The sequence below is a fragment of the Protopterus annectens genome, chromosome 10.part0 (assembly GCF_019279795.1).
Source record: "Protopterus annectens isolate FY-2018-M chromosome 10.part0, PAN1.0, whole genome shotgun sequence".
Lineage (NCBI taxonomy): Eukaryota > Metazoa > Chordata > Ceratodontiformes > Protopteridae > Protopterus > Protopterus annectens.
The window spans coordinates 1800964107-1800989743 of record NC_056744.1 but is presented as its reverse complement, the minus strand read 5'-3'; the positions used below and the strand labels follow the sequence as shown (position 1 = coordinate 1800989743).

The following is a 25637-nucleotide window of genomic DNA, read 5'->3' as shown; positions in this document are numbered from 1 at the left end:
GTAACATCTGAGGTCTGCTTATTTGATTTGAATAAAATGCTAGAAATTGTTCACTTCACACCAGAAGAGCTACTACTGCACCCTGCCAATCACATTTCAAGCATGGAAATCCAAATATAATTGTTTAACTCTATACTATTAAGCACAAAGTATGCCTCCCCAAACTTTTCTTCTAACAAGACCTCATCTGTATGAGAAACTGCACCATTACAATTAACATGTTACTCTATTCTGCAGCGGTGACAGTTCATTGTACTGTGCTGTCCACATTTTTAGGACAGTGTAAAATGAAATGTCCACTTACAATGTTACCACTACCAAAGTTTTAATTTTTACACCATGACCGCAACTGTTGAACTATAATTTCCAGACAAATTCTTCAGAACAAAGGTGACTACCTACTTATGGTTTACGACTGTTGCTGCTTTCCAAACAAAAGTGATGTCGTTGTTTAGATCAACTTCCCTTTCTTTTGTGCCTATTCCACAACTCGAAAGGGCACATAACACCTGTAACAGTACTGAGTAGAGGATCCCTCCTCTTAGACTGGTACTCTTGTGTAATACACCTCAAATGGCAGCTGTCTCACCTTGTAACAGGAATTTAGAGAAGTGCAACTGGCTGATTTGAAAAATATGAAAATTATCTTTACAGTAAAGCCCCACCATGTAACTCTACAAACATTTTTTCATTACATCCCAATATTCTCAAGTATACTAATGTATCAGAATTCCTGTTTACATTTTAACTTTTTTACCCCAAAAAGAGCCATCAAAGGGCCTGCCACAATATGAAAACATGTTTCTGCATTTAAATACAGTGACCATGGTGTAAAAGGTGTGCCTCCTGAACTAGCCTTTTTATTTAATGTATTTACTTATTTGAGCAGAAGATAAAACAATTACAAATTGGAGTTGTCTAGCAAAAACTCCCAATCCCCAGAGCTAATTCAAACCAGTAGTGGACCAGTGACCTCAAATACTATGGTATGGTCCAGTTATTGCAAAAGATACGCAACTAAATTTGCAATGCTGCTCATGGTATTGGTCTAGCTATGTCCATTATTCAACAAATGTTTGCTGCATGGTGGCTACCAGATAATCCCTTCTTGTAATGTGGAACAAAACATCACATTCTTAAAATAGTTTATGCCCTGACCTAAAAAAAACAAACAAAAAAAAACATGACTTGGTCTTTTGGGAAGATATAGGCCACAAAGCACTCAATCTCATGGGAGACTTTCTCAAAATATGGAATTGCCGTTAACCACAGAATACACATTAATTGTAACCTAGAACCTCTGTTAAGAATCCTCTTTGCCTACAATAATGGTTTTATACAGCTGCTAAATCAAGACACTTTGTACACTATCAAGACAGATGTATTCAAGAAGCATTACTTTGGAGAAAGGGACGTGCTTCCATTCATGTGTACACCTAACTACCCTAAAGAACATCTGAGCTGTGAAACTGCACACAGTGGAGGCAGCATCCATGTAATACAACTCCTGTTTCCAAGCTGAAGTATCCTGCCTCATCCTTGGCACACTGACGGCAGTAATGTATCCTGCTCCTAGGGGTCATGTGCTGCTTTCACATTTACTAGCTGGGTCGAGGGACAGCAAATGTAGCACTCTTAAGACCGGTATACTGCAGTAGTGTGGGGAAATACAAAAAGTGTGAGACTCACCTCTGTCTCATATAGTAATCTACTGCCCTACTCTCGTTACATACAGCTCAAATTCCCACGTCTTAACTCTTGCACATCAGGTCACATACCACCAACTCCTGGGGGGGGTGGACACAAGTAAAGCAGTTTTCCATCTTGCACGGGAAGCAGTCAAATTTAGCATCCACAGCTCCACCTTTTCTCATGTGTAGCAATACCCAGATTTGGTTCAGAGGGCACAGCTATCATAGACCTTGATCAGCGTCCCATACACCTGTTTCTATCTTATTTCTGGGTCAAGTACTGCAGTCACATTTCAGCTCCTAAGAAATGTGCAGTAATACCCAACCCTGCACCTGGATGTCACATGCCAGTCATACACTGAACATTTGCGTAATGTCCAACAATCAGGTGTCCTGAGCTTAGGTCATATATGGTCATTACGTGCATTGCTGTTGGGGCACATCTACTAGTATACTCCTGGGTCGCACATGGTCACCACGTACCCCGCCCGCTCCTGGGTCGCACATGGCCACCACTTACCCCGCCCGCTCCTGGGTCGCACATGGCCACCACGTACCCCGCCCGCTCCTGGGTCGCGCATGGCCACCACGTACCCCGCCCGCTCCTGGGTCGTGCATGGCCACCACGTACCCCGCCCGCTCCTGGGTCACGCATGGCCACCACATACCCCCACGCTCCTGGGTCGCGCATGGCCACCACGTGTCCCCACGCTCCTGGGTCGCGCATGGCCACCACGTGCCCCATGCTCCTGGGTCACGCATGGCCACCACGTGCCCCATGCTCCTGGGTCACGCATGTGTCACACATGGCCATGTGTCCTGCTCTTGGGTCAGGCATGGCCGTGACGCTCCCTGTTCTTGGGTCAGGCATATCCATCATACACTTTGCTCATGGGTCAACCTTGGCCATCATGTGCTCTATTATCCTCAAGTCATGTATGACCATGCTCTTGAGTGCTGTACATTAATTTCACATCTTATTGTTAACTTAACGCACAGCTTATATGCATCTACTGGCTGCATTTTTACATGGCAAAAAAGTGATATATTCTGAATATTAGGGGGAAATTATCCTCTGTATTTGTATTTTCTATCAACTGTACACAATTTTTAGTTAATGATACTTTTAACTTGCATTACGAGAATAAGGCAGGTATATTTAAGAGAAACAAAAAAGCAAAATGCAGTACACCGCAACTTGCCAGAGGCAGTTGTCTAGCTTTTCTAATGAATTGCTAATATGGAGACAAAAAGTGCAACAGAAAACTGCCTCCACCCTTTTTTCAAATTTTTTTGGAGAGGTTATACAGAACTGATACCCATCTAAACAGCCAGTAAAGTAAGGCAGGAACAAAAGCCTGTGCCAAAAGCAGTGTACAGAATGCAACATCGCTCCCCAACATGAACTCAGTTCTGTGCCGTGCTTCCCCCTTTTCATGTAAAAATGCTCCATCTTCCCACAGATATTAGCAAACAATGACAGGTTTTTAAACTTGTATGAAAAACATTTCCGAGTTCAGGAGGGCTGCTGTGCCGACAATGGGGTATGGCTTGGGGATTTTCAACCAATCTTCAGAGACAAAAAAAAAAAATCCCATTGGCATTTTGAGGCACCAAGGTCACGGAGGTCAGGCTTATCCCATGTCATTAAAAGTGGTGTCCTTAAGAATATTTATCAGGCGTAGGTCAGCCCAAGAGGCCTAGGAAATATATTAATATTCCTCTTGTGAACTGCTCTGAGGTGACATGGTGGTGTCACTGGGCCAACTTTTTCTTGCATGAGCTGTAGAAATTCTCTAAACCTGGGACTATCTGGGTGTGACACTGGGGAAATGAATTAACTTCAATGCAAAAACAAAACCAAAAACATTGTTAGTGGGTAGCTCCTCAGGAGACTGTAAATACTTAGTCTTGACTTCAGCCTTGTCAGGCCATTTAGGTAAGGGTCACAAATCCAACAACTAAGCACGACACATACCAGTTGTGTGACACAGAGTAGATTACAGGGGTTTCAAGGACACTGTGCCTTGATACAGGTTGTCCAGTCAGCATGAAATTCTGGGCCTAATGACATATTGCCATTGGCAGTATTTGCTGTGCAAACGTTGAGGGCTACAGTAGCACTAGTTGCAAAGATATCCCATCTACCAGTCTCTCTGAGGTGACCTGAAGCAGAGATGTCAAAATCTGCATGTGTGAGAAGGAAGCTGCAAGGCTATGGCAGTCCCTTGGGCAAATATGGAGAACACAGCTGTCAGCACTGCTATCACACATGGCACTGGAATTAGGCCAAGTAGGTAGGACATGGAGAACACATCTGTCAGCACTACCATGCCAGGCACTGGAATCAGGCCAACTAGGTAAGACACAGGATATACAATCAGTGCATACAACTATATCTAAGAAATAGACTCCGACTTCCATGTCTGAAGCAATACTAGCTCTACTGGCCTGAGAAAGAGGTTAAATATGTTATCAATGTGGGTGAAAGGGGTCTCAATGCCTGGAAATTAACTGTGACTGGTGATAATACTAATGCAGGTGAGTAAACCAGTGACAGAGGGAGACTAGGTGAATTCTGACAGAAATACCAAGGACTCCTGCTGTTTGCATTACTGGGTGCAAGCAGACAGTTTCCAGCCTCTTATGTATTTTCCCGTTTCCAGAGACAGCTGTTCTACTACTATGCCACAGAGGGAGGCAATGACTGGATGGGAGTGATGAAGGGGTGAAGCCCTCTCTTGGTTCCAGATGAGGTTATAGATGCTGATGTAAAGGTTCCACAAATGACAGTTTCCTACAAAATCATCTTTTTACACTGAAGGGTATTCTGTGTCGAAGAATATCACTGCCAGTGAGGAAAACCTTTTCTAAAAGGTTCCAGAAACTAAGCAGAGGTTTTGTGTGAGATCCACCACCCTCAGGCACACACAGAACAAGGGCTGAATTCTCCTGGGCCAATGATGGGGACAAGCAAAAGGCTTAAAAGCTGACTAGCATAAAAAGCTGAAAAAAAATCAGCTCAGAGCAACGAGAGAGAGAGAGACAACTGCTGTTATATGAGTTCACAACAACAGAAAGGCAATGGAGAGTATAAAGTGTAAAAAATATACAAAAACTAGCAAATTAACAGTTAACTCTGTGAGGCATTCAAATGTGTCCAAACTGAAAGTGTGGCAATGAATACCTAGGGAAATAAGAGCAATGCAGCATCATGCCAAAACTGTCTGTGGAAGGTCTACTGCCTGTGGCACACAGTTTGACATGTTAATTAGAATGACATCATAAAATCTGTACGGCATGTTGTCACAGAGAACCGTTCACACTGTCCTATTGGCACTGCCTTTCTTCAAAGGTGATCTGGGCAGCTCCTCAGCTCTTACATCACATTTTCACAACCTGCTATGCAACAGTCAGAAATGTAACTTAAATTGATAGTAAATTACGTCTTGCTTTTCTTGAACGTAACTGTGATACTCAAGGCTATTCTATTCTTCTCTCAGGCAATCTAACTACACTGCAGCTGCTCACTCTAACACAAAATTGCAAATTATTAATGGGATCAATCAAAAAATACTGATTTTTGGGGGGCTGGATACAGGAAAATCTGAAAAAATTCTCAACCCTTGTAATTTAATACCCTCCTAGCCACGTTTCTAGGGCTTGCAATGTGACTAAATATTTCACATCTGCATTTCATGAAATGTTACAATACATCCGGTGAAGCTACGACACTGGTCTGCTAACAGTGAAAAAGAATGGCAACATACCATGTTCAAAAGTCAGGCCTAAAGTTAGTGGCAGACTGTGCAGTCCTATGAAGGTTCCTCTCATAAATGTGGCCAGCAGAAAACCCAAAAAACCCTTCCCAGTTCAGCACACATCAAGTATCTGAAAGGGTAAGATAACAAGGGAATCTCTGAACTATCAAACTGTGAATAAGAAGTAGACCTGCTGCCAACATCTGCTTACATTACTAGCTGAAGCCATCAAGACAATAACCAAAGTGTCAGTTGTAAAAGCTTTATTCCTGACAGCTACACAATAAATCAGCCCAACATGTCTACTTTATACATTAGCAGAGTATTTGTTTAACTATATACCTGACGTAGCACTTGTGTAATGCATATAATTCTAAGCACTGTGTTAGCTGCTCTATGACATTCCTAGTTTCCACAATACACCAAAATGTTGTTCAAAAATCATTTGTATCTTACTGGCAGCCCATCAACCTGTAATCACACAACAGATACAACCCTAAAACCCTGCTGGTCAATGAAAACAATTTACTGATGTGCAAGTCCAGCAAACCCATGGCTAAAAGCAAATGCCTCCTATTTAAGTAAAACGGCACATTTACATTTTTTTTTTGTGTGATTACTTGTTTCTTGCGAGCTAATGTAATTCAAATGTACAACATAGGTAACACTCACAATAAACCCATGTGCTGCTAAGTTTCATTGCATAATCTGACCACCTATGACTTTCGGGGGGGAGGGTATGCCTTTTACTTTAGCTTTCAGCCACATAAATTGTAAGTACTATTATATATATATATATATATATATATACACACACACACACACACATATATATATATATATATATATATATATATATTCTCCCCCCCCAGTTTCACATTATAACACTTTGAACCCTGTTACAACCAATTGCTGAACTACAGCCGACTCTTTTTCAAGTGAATAACTCTACTTCAGATGACTAAACTTACTCTAAAAATGGCTATAGGACACCTCATCATAGGACAGACAGTCCGGAGACAATACTTCTCAGAAAGACTACCACAAGTCTACACATGCATTGAAAGCCCTGGTGAATGAAATTGCAGAAATGACTGCACAAACGAAGGCGCACTGAGTAATCACAATCCCCTCCCCACCTGCCATGTAACTGAGATCGTACAAAGAAAAGGGGAAACAGCTGGTGGCATGCAACATCACCTTCTTTCCTCTTCTCCTTGTCTGCAGGATTGCCAACTTGTTAACCAAATGGCAAAACAGTATAATGTATGGTGATCAGGACTTGCGGCCACTGGAGGCACTTAACAAGAGAAGTATTATAAGTTGGAACCAATCTCAACTGAATATCATTAATTCTGTCCATGATCAGGTGTCCTGTTCCCCTAAAAAAATATGATAAAACACATATAAAATACTATGAGGTAAGTATAGTATATACCACAGTGTGAAATGATCTGCAATCAAAACAGAACCATTGACGAGTGTAAAACACAGTAGAATGTTCTTAGACGTGCTCAAGTGTTTTCATAAAACAATTAAAAACAAAAACTTTTGCTTCTGAAAATTAAGCAGTTTGTGCCACTTTGCTATGACTAATTTCCATCCCTGGATAAATTTTGTTACATACTACAGTAAACATCATACAATAATTTATAACTTTCTTATACATTCAGTAGTGTCTCCAGCAATCATTACTGGGACAGAACTGCACCAAAATATGTAAAGTATAAAATGGAAATGCTCATTCCTAACAACTCAGAGATAACATCATCATACAGTCTGTCTTCCATCTCAGATACTGCAAACAGTCATGTCTTGGAATACTGAATTCACACTGTTTTGGAGCTGCAAGTTGAATAACAGTTATCCCAAACATTACAATGGTAACAACTGCCATTTAATCGCCAACTACAAAAGGTTCTAACCTACAGTTTCTAAAGTACAACAGATAACTTGCAACATGTATGTGATGGACAACTTGAAAATGGACATATTTTGGACAGTGGCCATTAAAATTCACAATATTCAAGAAATGAGTCAACCAAAGCAGTAAACTTGCCAACATTAATGTTACCCTGGATATTCTTGCGCTAAAACTGTGTAGCCAATCATAACATGCCATCATTTGTTACTGTATCATTGACATCAGGGCAAAAAACGCACAACACAGCACTGCTTTTTGTAAGTAGTTACTTTCTTGCTACACCACATGTGGCAGGAAAGTAAAAACCTGCTACATCATGTGTTGCCCCTGTCAACAGCCCTCACTAAATTATGTCAGCTATGAGCAAAGAGAGTTGTACTTCACGTATGCATTGCGCCACCACAGATGTGGCCATGTCACCAGCAGGTGTGTGACATATGCAGAAAAGTCTACAGCAATACATATGTTAAAGAAATCTGTTCACCATTATTTTGCTGCCACCAGTCTGACAAGCTGGGATGGGGACCATGCACCCTTCATATAGATTGTGGCAGCACTGTCACATAACCACATAAATGGCAGCTGAAAATTCACACCATCAAACTATGCAAAGGTGGAAGCCTTGTTAATAATGACTAAATTACCCTCTTGGGACAGCATCCCAAAGAGTTCAGTCTGTTACTGTACAGGCAGCAGAGCACAAGGATTCTTTGCCATCATCTTGTAAAAGGACAAGCCATGACATTCTTTGTAACCCTCTCCTGTATAAGTAATGTCCAAGGACACTACTTAATATGAGTGTACACAGACATCATCTTGGCACATTAGCTTAAAAACTTCTCAAAAGTTCAGGACTCAAAGGTCCCTCAGCAGCCCCCAAACCTTCCACGTACCAAGAATTTGGTCAAGGATGTAAAAGGTGCTTCTTTTAACAGGATACTCAAAGCTGGGCTGGCATGCTCCTTTACTTCTTGCAGCTGTGTACACTTCATCACATTCACTTTTACTCCCTGGTGGTCGGGCGAATTATGCTTCACCTTCTCCAGAGAAGTCAATGCCAAGGACACACTGAGTTTGTACACAATACAACATTCACATGGTACCAGACCTTTAGCCATCCAAATCAGCACCTCCCTTACAATGCTGGTCACCTGCAAGGCACCATGACAGCCATTCTCTATCATAATGACCATAGTACCCCTGCTGGCACCTTCAGGCCTGGCTTATTTTCTAAACCCTTGTTAGTAGCAGCATGTGCCTAAATGCTGCTGTGCCAAATATGGTAGTGTTATACTGTAAGCTACAGATGTCACTAGACTAACTGTTTAACAAATACGTCCAAGCACATCATCACAAATATTTCTGTGCATCTGTATTAACATGAATAATTGTCAAGAACTGTCTTTTCAACTGCTTTCTTGAAACTTGTCTGCTAATCTTGACAGTGACTGCAATGTACATCTCTAAAAATTACTCCAATTATTTTTGTACACATTAAAAAGGAAAAACATAGGGAAAGACAATGTATAAAAATTAAAATGTAAGATTTTCCTTCAACTATATCTCGGCTTCTAGCACAGAAAGCTTAAAATATTGAGGATTCAACCTGCAACATACATCAGCCAGCTCAACAGTGGAAGCGAAGTGGAGCTATCATGTGACACCGCTGACAGCAGCACCACACAGCTTTGTTTCTGCACGTGAAGACTTGGAAAGCAGATTACAAAAATGTAGTGCAATCTCTGCGTGATCAACACAGCTCAAATACATCTACAGCTAATCAATGAACAAGTTTCTCCATGTCTAGGCGTGATGAATTCAGCAGTCATCTCTATGATGGGAGTGATAAATATCCAACCATAAATGTTTATCACTTCCTACTGACATCTTCCAAAATGACGAAACAGAGCTGCTTTGGGAAGATACAGGTTTGTCAGCAATACTAAAACTATCACAAGATAAAAGGGACAAAGCCAAAAGTAAACAGTTCAAAGGCAAACAGCAGTCATACTAAGGAGGTGTGCAAACGTTTCTGAAGAGCCCACAGAATTCACTAGTTCAGTATGCTGTCTGCCTAAAGCTAAGCAGTCACTTATGAAGGAGGCAACAGCTGCTGTGAGCTTTCAGACTTCGCAGGTGATGTGACCCCATTTACACAACTAGTAAGCTATCACCTGTTCTGCAGAAAATTCATGTTCTCCAACATCGGCATAGTGAAACCTCTCCTCCTCTGCCAATAGGGTCACCATGACGGCTTTGGGGGTGTTGGCAAACAGGGCTGCCCGATTCTGCTGCTCTCCCTTCTTTACCCAATGTCCATAAATTCTGAAAGCACAAGCATCAATAAGCTTGCGTACACCCTTGATAGCGTAAGGGTCCCTCATCAGCACTTCCTTGGTGAGCGGCTTCACCCGACGATAGTTGTAGTAAATGCGGATTGATGCTAGGACTGTCCAAATCCAAACCTGCAGGGAATAAAATATACAATGAATAAAAATAAAAAATGGAATAGGAAAGTTTCTTACATTTTTGGTATCTACAATTTTTCCCAGTGTTAACCTTAAATGCTCTCAACTTCAGAACACACACTCACCACAAAGTAACTTTTTAAATGGTTCTTCTCTATAACCTTTGCAGTTTTTCACTAACACAATGGAAACAAAGCAGTAATGACTAATCCAGTCAGAATATTCACTGTCAGGAGACAGTATTACATGTAGTTCCCACTTCCCATCAAAAATTAATATGGAGTAATGTCAGCCTGAAGATGAAGGTACAGGTGTCTGCCCATATTAACGGCTAGGAGCAAGACCAGTAAATATTTATTTAATTGCAGTTTTGGAAACAGCAGTATGTGCACACGCACACACATTATATATATATATATATATATATATATATATATATATATATATATATATATATATATATATAGTTTACTATCACATGTTCGAAACTACTGTGGCCGAAAGTGCAGATATCCGAAGAAAATGTTCGGAAATCACAACACCAACCACAGTAAATGCCGAACTGAGCATTTCAGTTAAGTCGAATGTCAAATATTTCAATTTCACTGAAATGCTCATAGGCTAAACATATGTTAACATGTTTTGCAGGGGGGCAAGCACCCTGCACCCCCCACCCCCCACTTATATATACAAACTCTGAGATCGCACTACACTAAGGAAAGGGTACATTTCCCAATCTCCACTACAGTGTGATCTACACTAGACTGTCAAACTTTGCTATAGCGGCTGTTCGCTACTGTAAGGTTCGAAAATATAGTACTCGCACTAATAGTTCTGCTACCTGATTTACGCACATACGTTAATCGTGCACAGTGCGATCGACTATGTGACTGTAAACCTATGTATGTATATATATATTTATTATCAGCTCAGAGAAGATATATCTGTTCAAAACTAATTTAGAGAGCTCCCCTCCTTTTTCACAAACTTGAAAACATTAACTTGTGCCTATGGGAATATAAACTGATAAATATTGTATTTGTGCGTGACTAAGACAATCAAAGGCACTACAGATTAAGCTATACTGCATGACCAACCCACAGACTAATGACAGCTGGGTATTACCACCACTCCTACCCCCTGTCTCTGGCAACATGTGGAGAGTTAACAGATGGGAGTAGCCAAAACTGCCATTTAAAAAATAACAATGTGCACCTGAAAATGTAAATTCTCTGGTCTGGGAGTAAGTGCTATGTGATTATGATAATATACAGAAGGGAGGATAAAAGCAGCAGGGCAAGACACTATCTAAAAATTCTTAAAAAGATCCATATGGGTCTGTTCTACTCTAGATAACAAATAAATTAAAACTTCAAAAGTATTATTAGAGGGGATTATTACCTCATTGTGGAAACTGTGGACTAATTTTACCTGTAAACAACATACACCATTCTTTCCTTATCAGTTACCTATGACAGACCCTCATCCATGGTTCTTTATTACAAATTACCCTTCTTTCCAGTGGAATTTATCAAAAGATTCCAAGCTTGTGGTATGCAAGCACTACACCGACACATCAACATCATAATACAATGCACATGAAAAGAACATTTCACCCCTGAACCAACCACAATTAGCCCACCCAAACACTGTGTGAATGTGGTTATTGCAAGAGAAAAGAAACTAAAGCGTTGGTGTACATCGTGCCAGGATTATGGACAGCCTTAAAAGGGAACTTCAATAGCAGCTGCTGGATGGAGGGGTTATCTAAACACAGAGAAAGGGACAGAAGATACTCTAAACCTACAAAGTCGTCACCAATAGTAGTTTTAACAGATACACTGTATACATTAACAGCTGCCCTACAAGATAGTCTATAACTGGGAAGAACCCATCTATGGGGGCAAAAGCCAGTGGAAAGCTAAGATCACAATACTCAAGTCTGAGTCCTGATGTACCAAAGTAACAAAGGAAATGCCAACTCCTGGAGTCACAAAGTACAAATGCTTGCTTGAAGTGTAAATCAATGACAAAATGACTGCAACACACATCTCCATGGGATATAAGCACTAGAGGAAACAACTTATCTTGTGGAAAGGCCTTCCACAAGAGCACTTTCCACTACGCAAGCATCCATCTAAAAGCAAAAATAATTCAGTTAATAACCCGATTGGAAAGGGCCAGCTTAGAAAACTGCTAACTTCTTCTTGCAGAACAGAAGATGAACGTCTGTTTTGCCTTCCTAAAGTCATGCACTCACTTCAGACAGAACCTGACTTCGCAATGCACATCCGGGTTTGTCTCCTGGTTTCCGCCCTTATCAAGAAAGCCAGGAAATGAATGTATTAAACCTAAGGATACTTCCGATACCACTTTCAGAAAGGATTTGGGTTAGTCCTAAAGGACACTCCATTCTTGTGAAAAGATATATGGTTCCCTTACAGTCAAGAAATACTGACAGCTGTGATGATCACAGCTGTGAGCACAGGTGATGGTCCATAAGAAAATGGTTTTCAAAAATATCTTCACAGCTGTCAAACCAGAGGATTTGAAAGCAAAAAAGAAAGCTTGTCAATCATGACATTTACATTCCAAACAGGAGGGCTTTTCCAAAGGACAGTGAAGACACAGAACATGAAAGTGCTGTACCACAGTCTGGTATTCACACAGTCTTCGAGGGCAGAGTTTGCTAAAACTCAAACTATACAGGTAACTCAACTAAGTCAGGAGTGCCTGCATGATGACCAACTGGGCTGGAACTGGATACCTGCCTGCCCAAGTGAAAACCCTTGTACACTTGGCAGGAAAGTGTCTCAGCTGCTTCAGTCACCCCCCACACCTGTCGATACCCCAACAGCTGGAGGAGCTGTCAGGAATAGAAGGTTTTCAGCAGAAGTAAGACTCTGAAGTGGAGCCACTTTCACACTGACCGTAAGGCACCCGGACCCCGAAACCATATCCTTCTTAACTCACCAAGGGACAGACAGAATATGTTTTAAACTCTCAGAACTGGGCAATGAAGCACTGAATCTTAGTGAATGGTGGGAAGGTGCGGAAGAACCAAAGCTAGCATGGAGTTTAGGACACACCAAATGCCACTTCCTTCTTGTACTGCTGTAAGCATAAGTGAGGGCTACATTCACCTGAGTGGCAAATAAGATGGTCTTTGAGCTTCCCACTCCAAGAAGATACATACTAAATACAACTGCAAAATGTTTAGCTGTGGACGAGGACTGAAGCAACAGCTCCGGGCTTTGCCGTGTCTGACATGTTTGCTGCTGAGACACTACTGCTCCTTTCTATGTCTCGCTGCCAGACTTGTACTGCCCCTCTGCACCAAAGGTACACAGCTAAGTGCACACTTGCTTGCTTGGGTATGATAAAATGCACTGTCTGTCAGACTGCATTAGAAGTCCAAAGGGTTTCTACTCTATTATATACTTAAGGCCACATGATGAATGAATACAGGACCAATGAGTGATGTAAAGTCCTCTCTACAGGAGAGACCACTTCCTCTCCAAAGTGGAGGTCAAGTTGGGATCTCCACCATGCCAAAGAAGTGTACGCCATTAGGATTCGAGAAAAATTTCTGCATGAAAGGAAGACCCACTTTTAGACTATCAAGGACCCCCCACTCCACCCATCCAAAGCTCCACAATAATGATCTATGATGGGAAGATGCAGCAGTGGTGAAGGCTGAGTCCACCGATACCATACAGTCTACTGAACCACCCATATCCTAAAGTATGAGAAAGGTGCTGTTATGCCTGAGGAAGCAATCAGGCCTGCAAGATGCAAAGCAGTCCAAACCAGAGTCATTTGCTGCACCTGTAACTAGCCTGCAAACACACAGACTCTTGCACCATCTCAGTGGAAAAGGAAGACAGTGGAGACTGTCCAGCTCCACGCAGATGGGAGGTAATTATGCGAGACAGATCCCATGAGATTTTTTCTCCATTTACATCAGTCCCAAGGTCTGAAGCCACAGGAGGGGATGACTCCAGCAATGCCCTCAGCAATCGGCCATGTGCGTAATAGAGCACATACAGTTCCTTCTCCTACAAAGCCTCTGCACATCAGCTAGCACTTTACTCTGGCAGAAATGATCATGTGGTGACACTTTGTTACAAAAGCCGATCAAAGGAACCCCCTTTGAGGTCCTCACATGCTGCTGTACCAGGTGCCCTTTGTGATTAGTAACATCACCCACGTACACTGTAGTACCAGAGCTGTAACATTCTCTGGAAAGTTACCATTTGAAACATATTCAAAGTCAGTGAGGTCCACGATGAGATGGAAATCCCTTCTGGAACAGAGAGGCAGAACAACTCTCCAGCCTTGATCCAAAGGGGCTACATTCTCTATAGCTGCAGAGAGGAGTACAGTCTAGGCTTGTCTGAAAAGCTGTGCAACAACAGCTTGCATTTTGAACAGAAACATTTCTTCGAAGAAGACACAAAAGTTTTAAGAAATTGCCTCCCATCAATAAGGACTCCCAGATGGTTAGAACAGTGGCTGCTGGACAAGCACAGTCATTTTTGTCGTAGAACTGTCTGGTGCTGCGGTGGGATATCACATGCATAAGTCTTCTATTTTGTTTCCAGGAGAACAGCTTCTTCTTTTTGGGAAGATGTCTTAGCCTAGGAAAAGGAGGCCGCCAATGGTAGGTTATAAATGTGCTACACCATGGTGATGACCCACTTTATCTTCAGGAGGATGTTCCTCATGTCCTGTAAAGGCTGGACAATAACAACCACATAAGCCACCCACAGGGAATATGGTGTCCAAGAGTGACTGCCCACACTCCTTAAAGAGAATAAAAAACTCAGTGCACCACCAACAGACGCCACAAATTCACGATAATGACAATACTTTGACATATGCAAGACAAGTAGATAACGCCACACTTTAATCAGCACATAAAACGTTGCTCCCCATGGAGCGAATATGAATGCCACACTTTAATTTCTATACACAGAATGTTGCTCAGCATAAAGCTAAAACAGACACTTCACTTTTGACATCCACACATGAAACGTTGCTCACCTAGAGCCAGACAGAAAGTAATAAAAGATAAATTCCTTCTCAGTAAACACAAGACACAAAAAGCACTTTCGGCCAATAGCCTTCTTCAGTTCGTTTAGTTTCTTGGTTGTTGTAAAATGAGAAGATAAACTAATTCTCCTCCAATCCACGCATCTTACATACTCTTTATAGTAACCAATCATTAAACAGATGTTACTGATCGAGATCAAAGCATTACGCTTTCATTTAACGGACACGCGTCTTGTTTTTCAGAACAGGTTTTAAAGGAACCATTGCATTTAATCCAGGTGGTTTCTGTGCTTTAAAATTCATTATCCATTTGATTTGCTTTGTTTCTGTTAGATTCTTAATATCACCTCCTCTGGGACTAAAAAGCACAAGTTCAACAACCTAAAATGTGAAAGTGTGGGAGGGATAAGTATTCATGTGATTCGCTAAACTGTTGTGTGTGTCAAAATGAGCCATGTCCCTTAGGTGCCTGAGAATGCGATCCTTCAGGAATCTTTTCAGAAACACTCCTTAAAGAGGGAAGTCTTAGTCATTCCACATTGTAAAGGTACAAGTCTGAACCTCCTTCCTTATTCAGTGTCTGCAAAGTCAAAATTACATTGAGGCGTGTGGTAGCTAACTGAAAAGTAAACTTAGGACACAATCCTTGCCAGCTCTTCTTAGAGACTAGACTCGAGGCTGGCTGAAAGCTTTTCTACTAAGCAGCCCACTATTAGGGACTGGATTCTAGGCTGACAAGACAAACATTTGAAGGATACAACTGAACACCCTTATTTTGGGTGACCAACTACCCCTTCAATAAACTGGGACACCTATACCTTCTAATACAGGATATAGGACTACAAATTCCTGGACATAATAGACAAAAATCCCCTTGAGCAGCTGGTATTCTTACAAATATGGCTGCCTTTTACACTACTCCTCTGGTATCTCCTCGTCCAGAGAAGAATTAACCATAAACTTATGACCTTCTAAACTCCTACAGCACACCCAGCTGAATTTAAGGACAACAAACATGCCAACCTCAACCTATATGTGACAAAATATCAAAACTCACTTATGACTTCACTTCTCCTTACCTAACACAACAATCTTCACTAAGGAATTCTACTGCCATTTAAAAAATTGCACAGAATTATCAGTCTCTACCAGAACCAAGCATCATGAGAAATTTAAAAACAAATTACCCAGGTGGTCCATGCCACAAATATACTATGCAAAAAATAAAAAACCTGCATAAACTAAGTATCCAAAATCTATCTCAGGAATAATATCAAAACTGTTTAAAAAAAAACATTTTGAGGTCCACTAAAGGAACCCATAAACTTAAGCTGGCCTCTAAAGCTGAAAATAATTATAAATCCCTTTAACTATGTCAGAAAATTAAAAGAAAAATACTTTGCTAAGAACTAATTCACAATAGGGTTTCCTATTCTGACCCAACTGATATAGCCAATATCCTTGCAAACAAATTTAGTATCAACTTCACCACAGAGACATCTATTCAAAGCCCCAAAATACCTGAATCATAGAATAAAGAAGGCATGTGGCCATGTATGCTTTGCCATAACCCACCCTTAGGCCTTACCTCCCTTTTCAAGGAGCAATAGTCCAGTCTTACCTGGGGTGAATTTATAAATATCCAGCCAATGGCTAATTCCTTCTTAAAATGAAGACAGTGTGTCGCACTGTTTGCTCTGAAGAATATGTAAAGTAGTAGTTGCTGTGTGACAAATCTGTCCATAATGATTTATTTGCTGAAGCGGGTTCAGATCTCTGGACGATTTGATTTGTGGCGAAATAAGAGGTCAGGGACAGCCAGATCCCTAAAGGTCCAGAAGGCAAGGCAAAGACTGCTGAGAAAGAGTCTGCAGCACACTGAGTACTGGGACAGCGATCCCAGGCCTCTCTTGGTAGCTTAGGTATTTCAGGTCCCTGATCCGTTTTGTCAGGAACCTTTGGTGTCTCTCCAATTGCTTGATGTATTTAGTAAGATAACCCCCCCAAAGGGATACCGTATTCAATGATGGGCTTAATCACCACAAAATACAGAGGTACAAGAACTTCAGCTCTAGAGGAAATACCCTTTGCAATCAGCCGTGACAGACAGCAGGATTTGATAACCACTGTAGTAACATGATGATCATACAAGAGAGTTATCTACTTATGTTCCAAGGTCTTTGACATCTTTATTTTGGAGTAGGGTGTTTTCTATACTATAAGCTGGGTAGACGGTTTGTCAAATGCAAGAATATTGCATTGTTTTAGTATTAGCCTATTTCAGACCACTATTTACATATGTAAATTCACTTTGCAGATTCTGCATATCAGAAGTGATTTAATTAGAGTAATCTGAAAACTTGGTTAACCAGACTCCCCCATTTTTGACTAGATCATCAGAGAAATATATTCCAAACAACAGAGTTCTCAGCATGGGATAAGCCCACTGGTCATCTTTCATAATGTCTAAAGGCATGCCTGCCACCCTCACAACATGGGTTCTGTATAGGAATCAGAGCTAACTTAGCTGGCAGATAATGGTGGCACGTGGTATGGTATCAAAGGCTTTGGCGAGGTCTAGGTATGCTGTATGAAGAGCATGACCATAGCCCATGGCTTGCTCTACACTCTCAAAAACAAAATTCAACAAGACTCACTACACAAGATCTTCCCTTAAACCAAACTGGTGGAGATAAAGTCTTACAAGATTTTTTATACCGTAGTTACAGATGAGGCTTGTCAGGCTGCTGGGTCTATAACTCCCAAGGTCAGCGGTGGGGCCACTCTTGTGGAATAGCATCACAACTGCTGTATGCCAAACCACAGGAACAGCGCCAGTGGATAAACTCAGGTTAAACAGTTGCTGAAGGGAGTTCACTAGCATTTCCTGAATCAAGTTCAGCAGGTAGCCTGCTATTTTATCAGGTCCCACAAAAGATGTATTTTTATTTTTCATTTTGCAGAATATGTTTAACAAGTGTTATCCTTAATTTCCAATGACAAGTTCATTGGAAGCCTTTGTTTTCCTAACAGTATTTTTCAGTCTCTGGATAACCTTTTGATGTTGACCTCAATCTGTGGGGTCTTTAGTTTGGCTACATTTTCTAATGCGATTTTTTCCTTTTATTATAGCATTTATTTAGAAAAGTGGAAGACTAGGTTGGTTTGCTCTTACTCTTCCCATTTTGTTTACTTTTATATGGAATGACAGACAAACAGTTTTCTTGGTGGAAACAGAATTTATTTCCAGAACTACTAGCAGTGCCCACATTTTAGGAGTAACAATTTTACCTCAACTATTGAGACTTCACCACAGAACTGCAGGAAGTAAATAAGTTTGAAGTCTATGAATATTGTGATATTTGCATCTGCTGGTTTACGGATTTCAAATGAAAAGCTATCAATATGTGGTCAGAAGTGACTGCAGATGTGTATGACTATGAGACAGCGCATATAGATGCTATATTTGAACGGATCACGTCAAGAAAGTACAGTTCTGCAAGTAAAACTTAACAGTAGATGTTCAAATGATCAATACTGCAGTAGCCTTAACTATGTGGGGTTATAGCTTAACAAGGATAGGATACAACAGCCGGCCAGCTTCCAAACCTTCACAACACCTTCCATGTGCCCAAACTGTCAGGCAGCTTGAGCTGCATTGACTAAACGACAGGTTTGGTGAAAGCCCTTCACATCTTTTCTGCCAGTAGAGAGGGAGGCTAAGCCCTGAAAGAAAAATGCTAGGAACAGCAGAAAATAAATGTTCACACCCAGGCTCAAAAAAACAACAAAAAACAAGGGGGGAGTGCAGCTACTGCAGCAGTGATCATTCAAACATGCACAACTGTACTACGTTCATCACACTGATCACTGCTGCAGTAGCCTTAGCTATATGGGCAGAATACCTCAGCTATCTACATTTGGGAGGTGGAAGAAGAGTCCAGGAGCCCCTGGAGAATGGTCCTTAAAGCCTGATCTGGACCTAGAGAAGGAATCAAGTTTATAGTGCTTTGTAAATGTACATGCAGAGAACCAAGTGAGCAGCTATTAGAATGCTTCTAGAATCCAACCCTTTCCAAAAAGCCATAGATGAAGCCAAGGCCCTGCTAGAAAAGGCCTTGACCCTGTCTGGAATAGATTTGTTGTGGTGAGCATAACAAAAGGTAATAGCCTCAGACAACCATTTTGAAATAGTCTGTCTTGACACAGGTTACCTCTTTTTTGTACCTTCACAATAAATGAACAATTGGTCCGAAGAGCTGAAAGACAGAGTTCTGTCAAAATAGTACCTAAGTTGTCTGTGGACTTAAAAGGTATGGACTTTCTTCCCTCATTTTTAGGTTCAGGAAATAAAACAGGAAGATGGCTAGTTTGGATTAAAGTAAACTTGGATATCACTTTAGGCATAAAAGAAGGATTAGTTCTCAAAGAAACCCTGTCCCTATGTAAAATAAGATAAGGATGACTCACTATAGCAGCTTGCAACTCAGATACCCTTCCTGCAGAGGACAGAGCAATCACTAAAACTGTTTTCCATGTAAAGAACCTCAAGTCAGCCACATTAGCTGGTTAAAACTGTGAAAGTGTTAGCGTCTTTAACACAAAATTAACATCCCAAGGAAGGGAAATTGGCTTTCTTGGTAATGTCTTATGTAAAGGACCTTTCAAGAACATTTTGACATAAGACTGCACTGGAAAACTCTACTCTGTTTATTTACCTAGAAAACCAATTATGACAGCCTCTCTTTAACCAGAGTAAATAATCAAGGAGCCTCAATCTTCACCACTGACACCGGTGAGAGGCGGTCACTAAATACAGGAATGGATTTACACGGTATTTCAAATGCAGCTCTCTGCATCAAGCAAAATTTCCCTCAAGAGCACACAGGAAATATGCTCCACTGGGACTGGTCTCCCTGTCTCCTCATATCCCAAACAAGACTCACTTTGGAGCACTTATGTCCCAGTTCCAAGTATATGACACACATGCTTGAATATCTGACTTCACGCCCGCACACCACATGCACCTACACACACACCCACACCCCTGGGAAAGGCTAGCTCAGATTCACCAGCTGTGTCCCTTCTCTCTAGACTATAAGGTAGATTGCTGCCACCAGCCAGATATTCTAAGGCTCTTACAAAGGGTAACCAATTATACTATGTTAAATTAATACTGATATAAATGGTAACGTGTGACAGAAGCAGTAAGGTGTATAGAAGTGACCACAGTGTCACTAAAATAAGCACAAGCACTAATAATGGATTATAAAATAAAAAAAAACAGGAGAATACTCGATACTTAGCTGCAATAAACATCAAGAATTTCAGTCACAGGAAATGTAAAAATAACACAGTTGGATAGACTCTCACAGATGCAGAAAATATAATACTAAACTAAAGAGAAACTATTCCTAATTAACTTAGTATCGCAAGGCAAGATGTACTGCTGATATGCTCACTTCGACAAGCCAAGCTACTACTCAATAACTGAAATGACAACAACTGCACTGTGATAACTGACAAATCTTTTATAACAGATTCCAAAGAAAAAGAAAAACTGCTGCTGCCAGAGTTCTGCCTTCAGCTGGTTATATAACAACATCACATCTAGCCACCTGACTCTGGCACAATTCACCTTCAGAACTCTGTTAAGATTCTGTTGCAGCATTTTTAATATAAGCAAAATTTTTAATATAAGCATCTGTATAGATCAATGTGACAGTCAAATGACATAAGATTACAAAACGCCAGTCAGCCATGGTGGCATATACCACACATGCACTGTCTCACTTCTCCTGGTACAGCTGGCAATACCTCACATCACACCAATCTCCAAAAGGTTTTGGCACAAGGTGCTTTGGCAGAGTCTTCCTGTCCCAGGGATCAGCCACAAGTCAAGAAAAAGGCAAAAAAAAACAAAACAAATCTGATCTAGCTGCTGTACAGCCTCCCCTGGACGTCTCTCTGGAGGCTAGTGAAAGCCCAGAGGATCATCAGGTTGTTGCTTTGGATTCCTCTGGTGTGACCCTGGAGACCAGCATGGATCAGATTTCTCATGTCCTCAGAGGATTTTCAAACCTTTGCTCCAGAAAGAGGGGTATCCTCGGCTGATTATATCTGAGAGACTGACAGGTATTCTGAAAATTTTAGTTCAGGAGAAGATTCCTGCTACACTGGTAGAGTGTCAGCAAGGGTCTGACCCTCCTAGGGTTTTTTGTGCAGATACCCCACAAAAAAGCATATTCCTCCTGCAGTTAAGAGATCCAAAGCATGAATGGGAGGATTTTACTGAGGGGGTGTTTAATGCTTTGTTGGCATTAAAACATCCTAAAAGGGCCTCTGTGCCAGCCCCTCCCTCGTCTGCTACTCATCTTAAGAGACTTGCACAGCAAGAGTCTTCTGATGAGGATCTGGATTCTGGGCAAGAGTATTTAGCATACTCGTCTCAGATCCCGTCCCACTTTGGACTACAAGTCTAAGGAAGAGGACTCTTCAGTCCAGATTCTTCTTTAGAAGCTCTCTCCTTTGAGGACATTATTTCATGTATTTCATGTGGGATTGTGCTCAGGTTTCTGATATACACTAGGAATATTATGAACTTCTCCAGATGGAGTCTCACAAATCTTCTGCTGTTCCTCCAGTTCTGGCTGCCTTCCTGGACACCTTTTCAGCAGCTTGTGTAGCCCACGATTCTCAGCCTCTAGCTTCCAAGAAACCTAACAGATTTTACAAGGTGCCTGATGAAATGTCTGTACAAATGTCTTTCTGTGCTGCTTGTCTACTCTGATATACCCTCTAAGATGCTGCCTTCTACTAAGTTACTTCCTTCAGATGTGAAAGGAGGTGAAAGATCAAGAAAGAGAGGTTCTTGAGCAGGAATTAAGGCCAGACTGAAAAGAAATCTGCACAGGCCTGCACTTCCTTCCATGCTGCTGTCAAATGCACACTCACTGGACAGCAAGATGGACTACTTAAGGATGGATTTTTCCACACAATCTAAGGTGTGAAATAGTTATTTACTTGTGTTCACTGAAACTTGACTGAACTCCAGTATAAATGATAGTACAACATATGTGGAGAGGATGTCATTATTTCGTGCTGACAAAGTCAGTCTCTCTGTGGTAAATCTCATGGAGGGGGTGTTCGTGTGTATATTAACACCAGTTAGTGTACAAACTGTGAAATAATCACCTCTCACTGCTCAGAAAACATTGAGTTCATGTCACTAAAATGCAAACCCTTCTACTTGCCTAGGGAATTCAATGGAGTGAGCATGACAGTTGTTTACACACTCCCGCGCTAATACCAACATGGCAGTGAACATTCTGCATCTGTCAATAAATGATCTCCAGAATAAGAACCCTGAGTTCGCCCATATAACTGCAGGTGATTTCAATTAAGCTGACTTGAAATCAGTATTACCCCATTATCAGCAACATGTGAATTTTGCAACAAGAGGGAAGAACACTCTGGACAAGGTATACACAAATGTAAACTGGGCTACAAAGCAGTGCCTTATCCACATCTGGGCAACTCAGACCATCTGGCCATCATGCTGCTTCCTGCATACACACCACTGCTGCAAAGGGGCAAACCTACAACCAAATAAGGATATGGCCTGAGGAAGCAGTCTTGGCACTGTAGGACTGCTCTGAATGTATGAACTAGTCGCTGTTTAGAGATGCAGCTGTAAAGAACCACCATACGACTTGGAGGAGTATATGTCATCTGTAATGGCCTATATTTCAAAATGCATTGATATGACACAACAGTCATCAAATGTATCATGCATGCTAATCAAAAACCCTGGCTATCTGGTGAAGTATATGTGCTCCTAAAGACATGAAATGCTGCATTTAAATCAAAAGACACTCACAACTAATGAAATTTCTGCTTCACAACAATCTATTATCACAATCCCAACATTGATTCAGACCTTCACACAGTACTACCACAGCATTGCTATCCTTCACAAACAATATTAATACCCACAGAAACAACAGCCTGTTTGTATCCTCAATATTCCTAGACCTATCCAAAGCCTTTGGTATGGTGAACCACAGTCTACTACTAGAAAAACTTGCCACTCAAACTCTTCCACCTTATCCTGGTTCAGTAGCTATTTATCTAACCGACAGCAAGCTGTTCTCTGGGAAAACCACCTATCACCCCTACTCCCAATAACCATTGGTGTACCACAAGGATCCATCCTTGACCCACTATTATTCTCATTATTTACTAATGACATAACATCATCCCTACCCTCCGCCTCAATAGTCCAATACGCAGATGACACCACTATAATAAGTGCTGCAAGCACCCTTGATAAACTCCAAATTATAACCCAAAATAACTTTACCCTTGCCGAAGAATGGTTCACCAACATCAAACTGCTGCTTAACCCAAAGAAAACTCAACTTATTCTTTTTAGCCCAAGTAGACCACAAACAATAACTTTTCAATAATATCCAAAGACAATACTACCATTACTCCTACACCTCACACCAAGTTCTTAGGAGTAGTAATTGATAATAAACTTAAATATGACATCCATATTTCTCAAACAATCAAGAAAGTCAATAAAAAGATAGGACTCCTTTATAGAAACCACAACTACATGACCAGACACACAAAAGCCACCATAGCTAGAACTCATCTGTTATCTATACTTCTGTATGCCTCCCCAATCTTAACAAACCTTCACCAAGCAGAGCTTTCGAAAATTGAATCATGCTACAACAAAATTGCCAAATTTGCTAATGAGGCCACACATAGGTCCCATCACTGCCAATCCCTCCGACAACTCAACTGGCTTGAGTTGCCCCAAATCCTTCTGCTCAACCAACTCACCACTGTCCATAAGCTCTACTACTTTCCTTTGAAAACCCCTGCCTTGCAACAAGTAATTCAACACTATACTCCCTCCAGAAACCGAAGATCAACACAACAAAACCACATAATGGTCACCAAGCACAAAAATGAAGCTGGCACATCACTCTACGCCTGCTGCATTGCAAAAACCTGGAACCTTCTACCCAATCACCTAACCTCAACATCCTCACCTTACCTCTTAAAAAAAAAAAACATCAAATCACATTTTATGGAAAACTGGCTATGTTCATGTCTTCCCCCAGGCTAGACCTAATAATTCACTAATATCAATACTCACTCAAATAAACACCATTGTTCTCAACCACTAATAGCTTAGTGGCACAAAGCAGTAAAACAAAGTATGCTCTACTGTCTTACCCCTTTTGCACAAATTTTAGAAGATACTCCAATAAAACTCATATCAAACAACTGTTTTTATCTGTATTCAACCAACATACTGTACTCTGAGTCGAAATATCCTGTACCTTGTAAATATTACCATTGTAAGGTAACTAAATGTAACTGTCTGCAAGAAAATGGTCTTATATTATACTAATGTTAACTAATGTTTTGTATAACTGGAAATGTTAACCAATATAATGTACTGTCATATTTGTGGAGCTTTTCTCCCCGGGCCTCCGCTGAAAATGGATCTGTGTCCAGTCGGACTTTCCCAGTAAACAAATGTAAAATAAAATAAAATAAAAAGACAAGGATGCCCTAAGACAGGCCAGAGCAAATCTAAGTAGAGGTATAAAGGATGCTAAGAGGACATACAGACGTAAAATTCAGGGACAGTTATCTGACCAAAGGGACTCCAGACATCTATGGCAAGGAATACAAGCCATAACCTGCATCCTCCCTATGTGATGACAACACAATTTCTGAACAAACTAAACACTTACTTCAGCAGATTTGATATGGACAACAACACTGTGCCAAATAAGCACCCTGTCGAACAGGGTGAGGAGGTGCTATGTCTAAAAACATCTGTTGTTCTGAAGACCCTGAGGCAAGTAAACCCAATAAAAGCAGCTGTTCCTGATAATATTACGGGAAGGGTTCTAAGAGACTGTGCTACCCAACTGTCCGCTGTACTAACAGATATATTCAAAACATCCCTGCAACTAGTCATTGGACCTAACTGCTTCAAAAATATGACAATCATTCCCTTAACCAAGAAATCCCAACAGACAAGCCTGAATGATTACTGGCTAATTTCTCCTACAATAGTAATCAAGTGTTTTGAGTGGCTGATCAAGAACCATCTCTCTTCAAGCCTACCTGCAACACTGGATGCATTACAGTTTGTTTATAGATCTAACCGCTGCACAGCTGATGCAATAGCTATAGCACTTCATGAATTCCTGACACATCTAGAGAACAAGAACTGCTATGTCAGAATGCTGTTCATTGATTTTAGTTCTGCCTTTCACAATGTCATCCCCCAGAATCTGATATCAAAGCTGATCCAGCTGGGCATCAACACCCCCTTATGTGAATGGATACTGGACTTTCCTCATCAATACACCACAAAAAGTATATGTGAAAAATAACAGTTCAATCAGCATTACACTGAGCATGGGTGTCCCTCAGGGCTGCATCCTGAGTCCTCTGCTGTTCACCTTGTTGACGCACAGCTGCATGGCCAAGCATGAATCCAACAAAATCATCAAGTTTGCAGGTGATACCACTGTCGTAGGTCTGGTCAGAAATGGTGAGGAAACAGCCTACAAGGAGGAAATGGAGCAACTGATAGGCTGGTACGACAGAAACAATCCTGACTTAAATGTAAGCAAGACCTAAGAATTAACAGTGGACTTCAGGAGGACTCAGATGTATCAACCTCTGGAATTTAAAGGGG

At 41.1% G+C, this 25637-nt stretch overlaps 1 protein-coding gene across 3 annotated transcripts in view; it reads right to left on the bottom strand.

Moving 5' to 3' along the window:
• Positions 1 to 8909: 8909 nt before the first annotated feature.
• The window catches only part of PHKG2 (phosphorylase kinase catalytic subunit gamma 2), a 556437-nt gene continuing 539709 nt past the window's right edge, over positions 8910 to 25637 (bottom strand). For all 3 annotated transcript variants that reach the window (XM_044086635.1, XM_044086637.1, XM_044086636.1), the window contains exon 10: positions 8910 to 9841. In XM_044086635.1, coding sequence (XP_043942570.1) covers positions 9536 to 9841 — 306 coding nt within the window. In that variant the 3' untranslated portion in view covers positions 8910 to 9535. The remainder of the gene's footprint in view (positions 9842 to 25637) is intronic.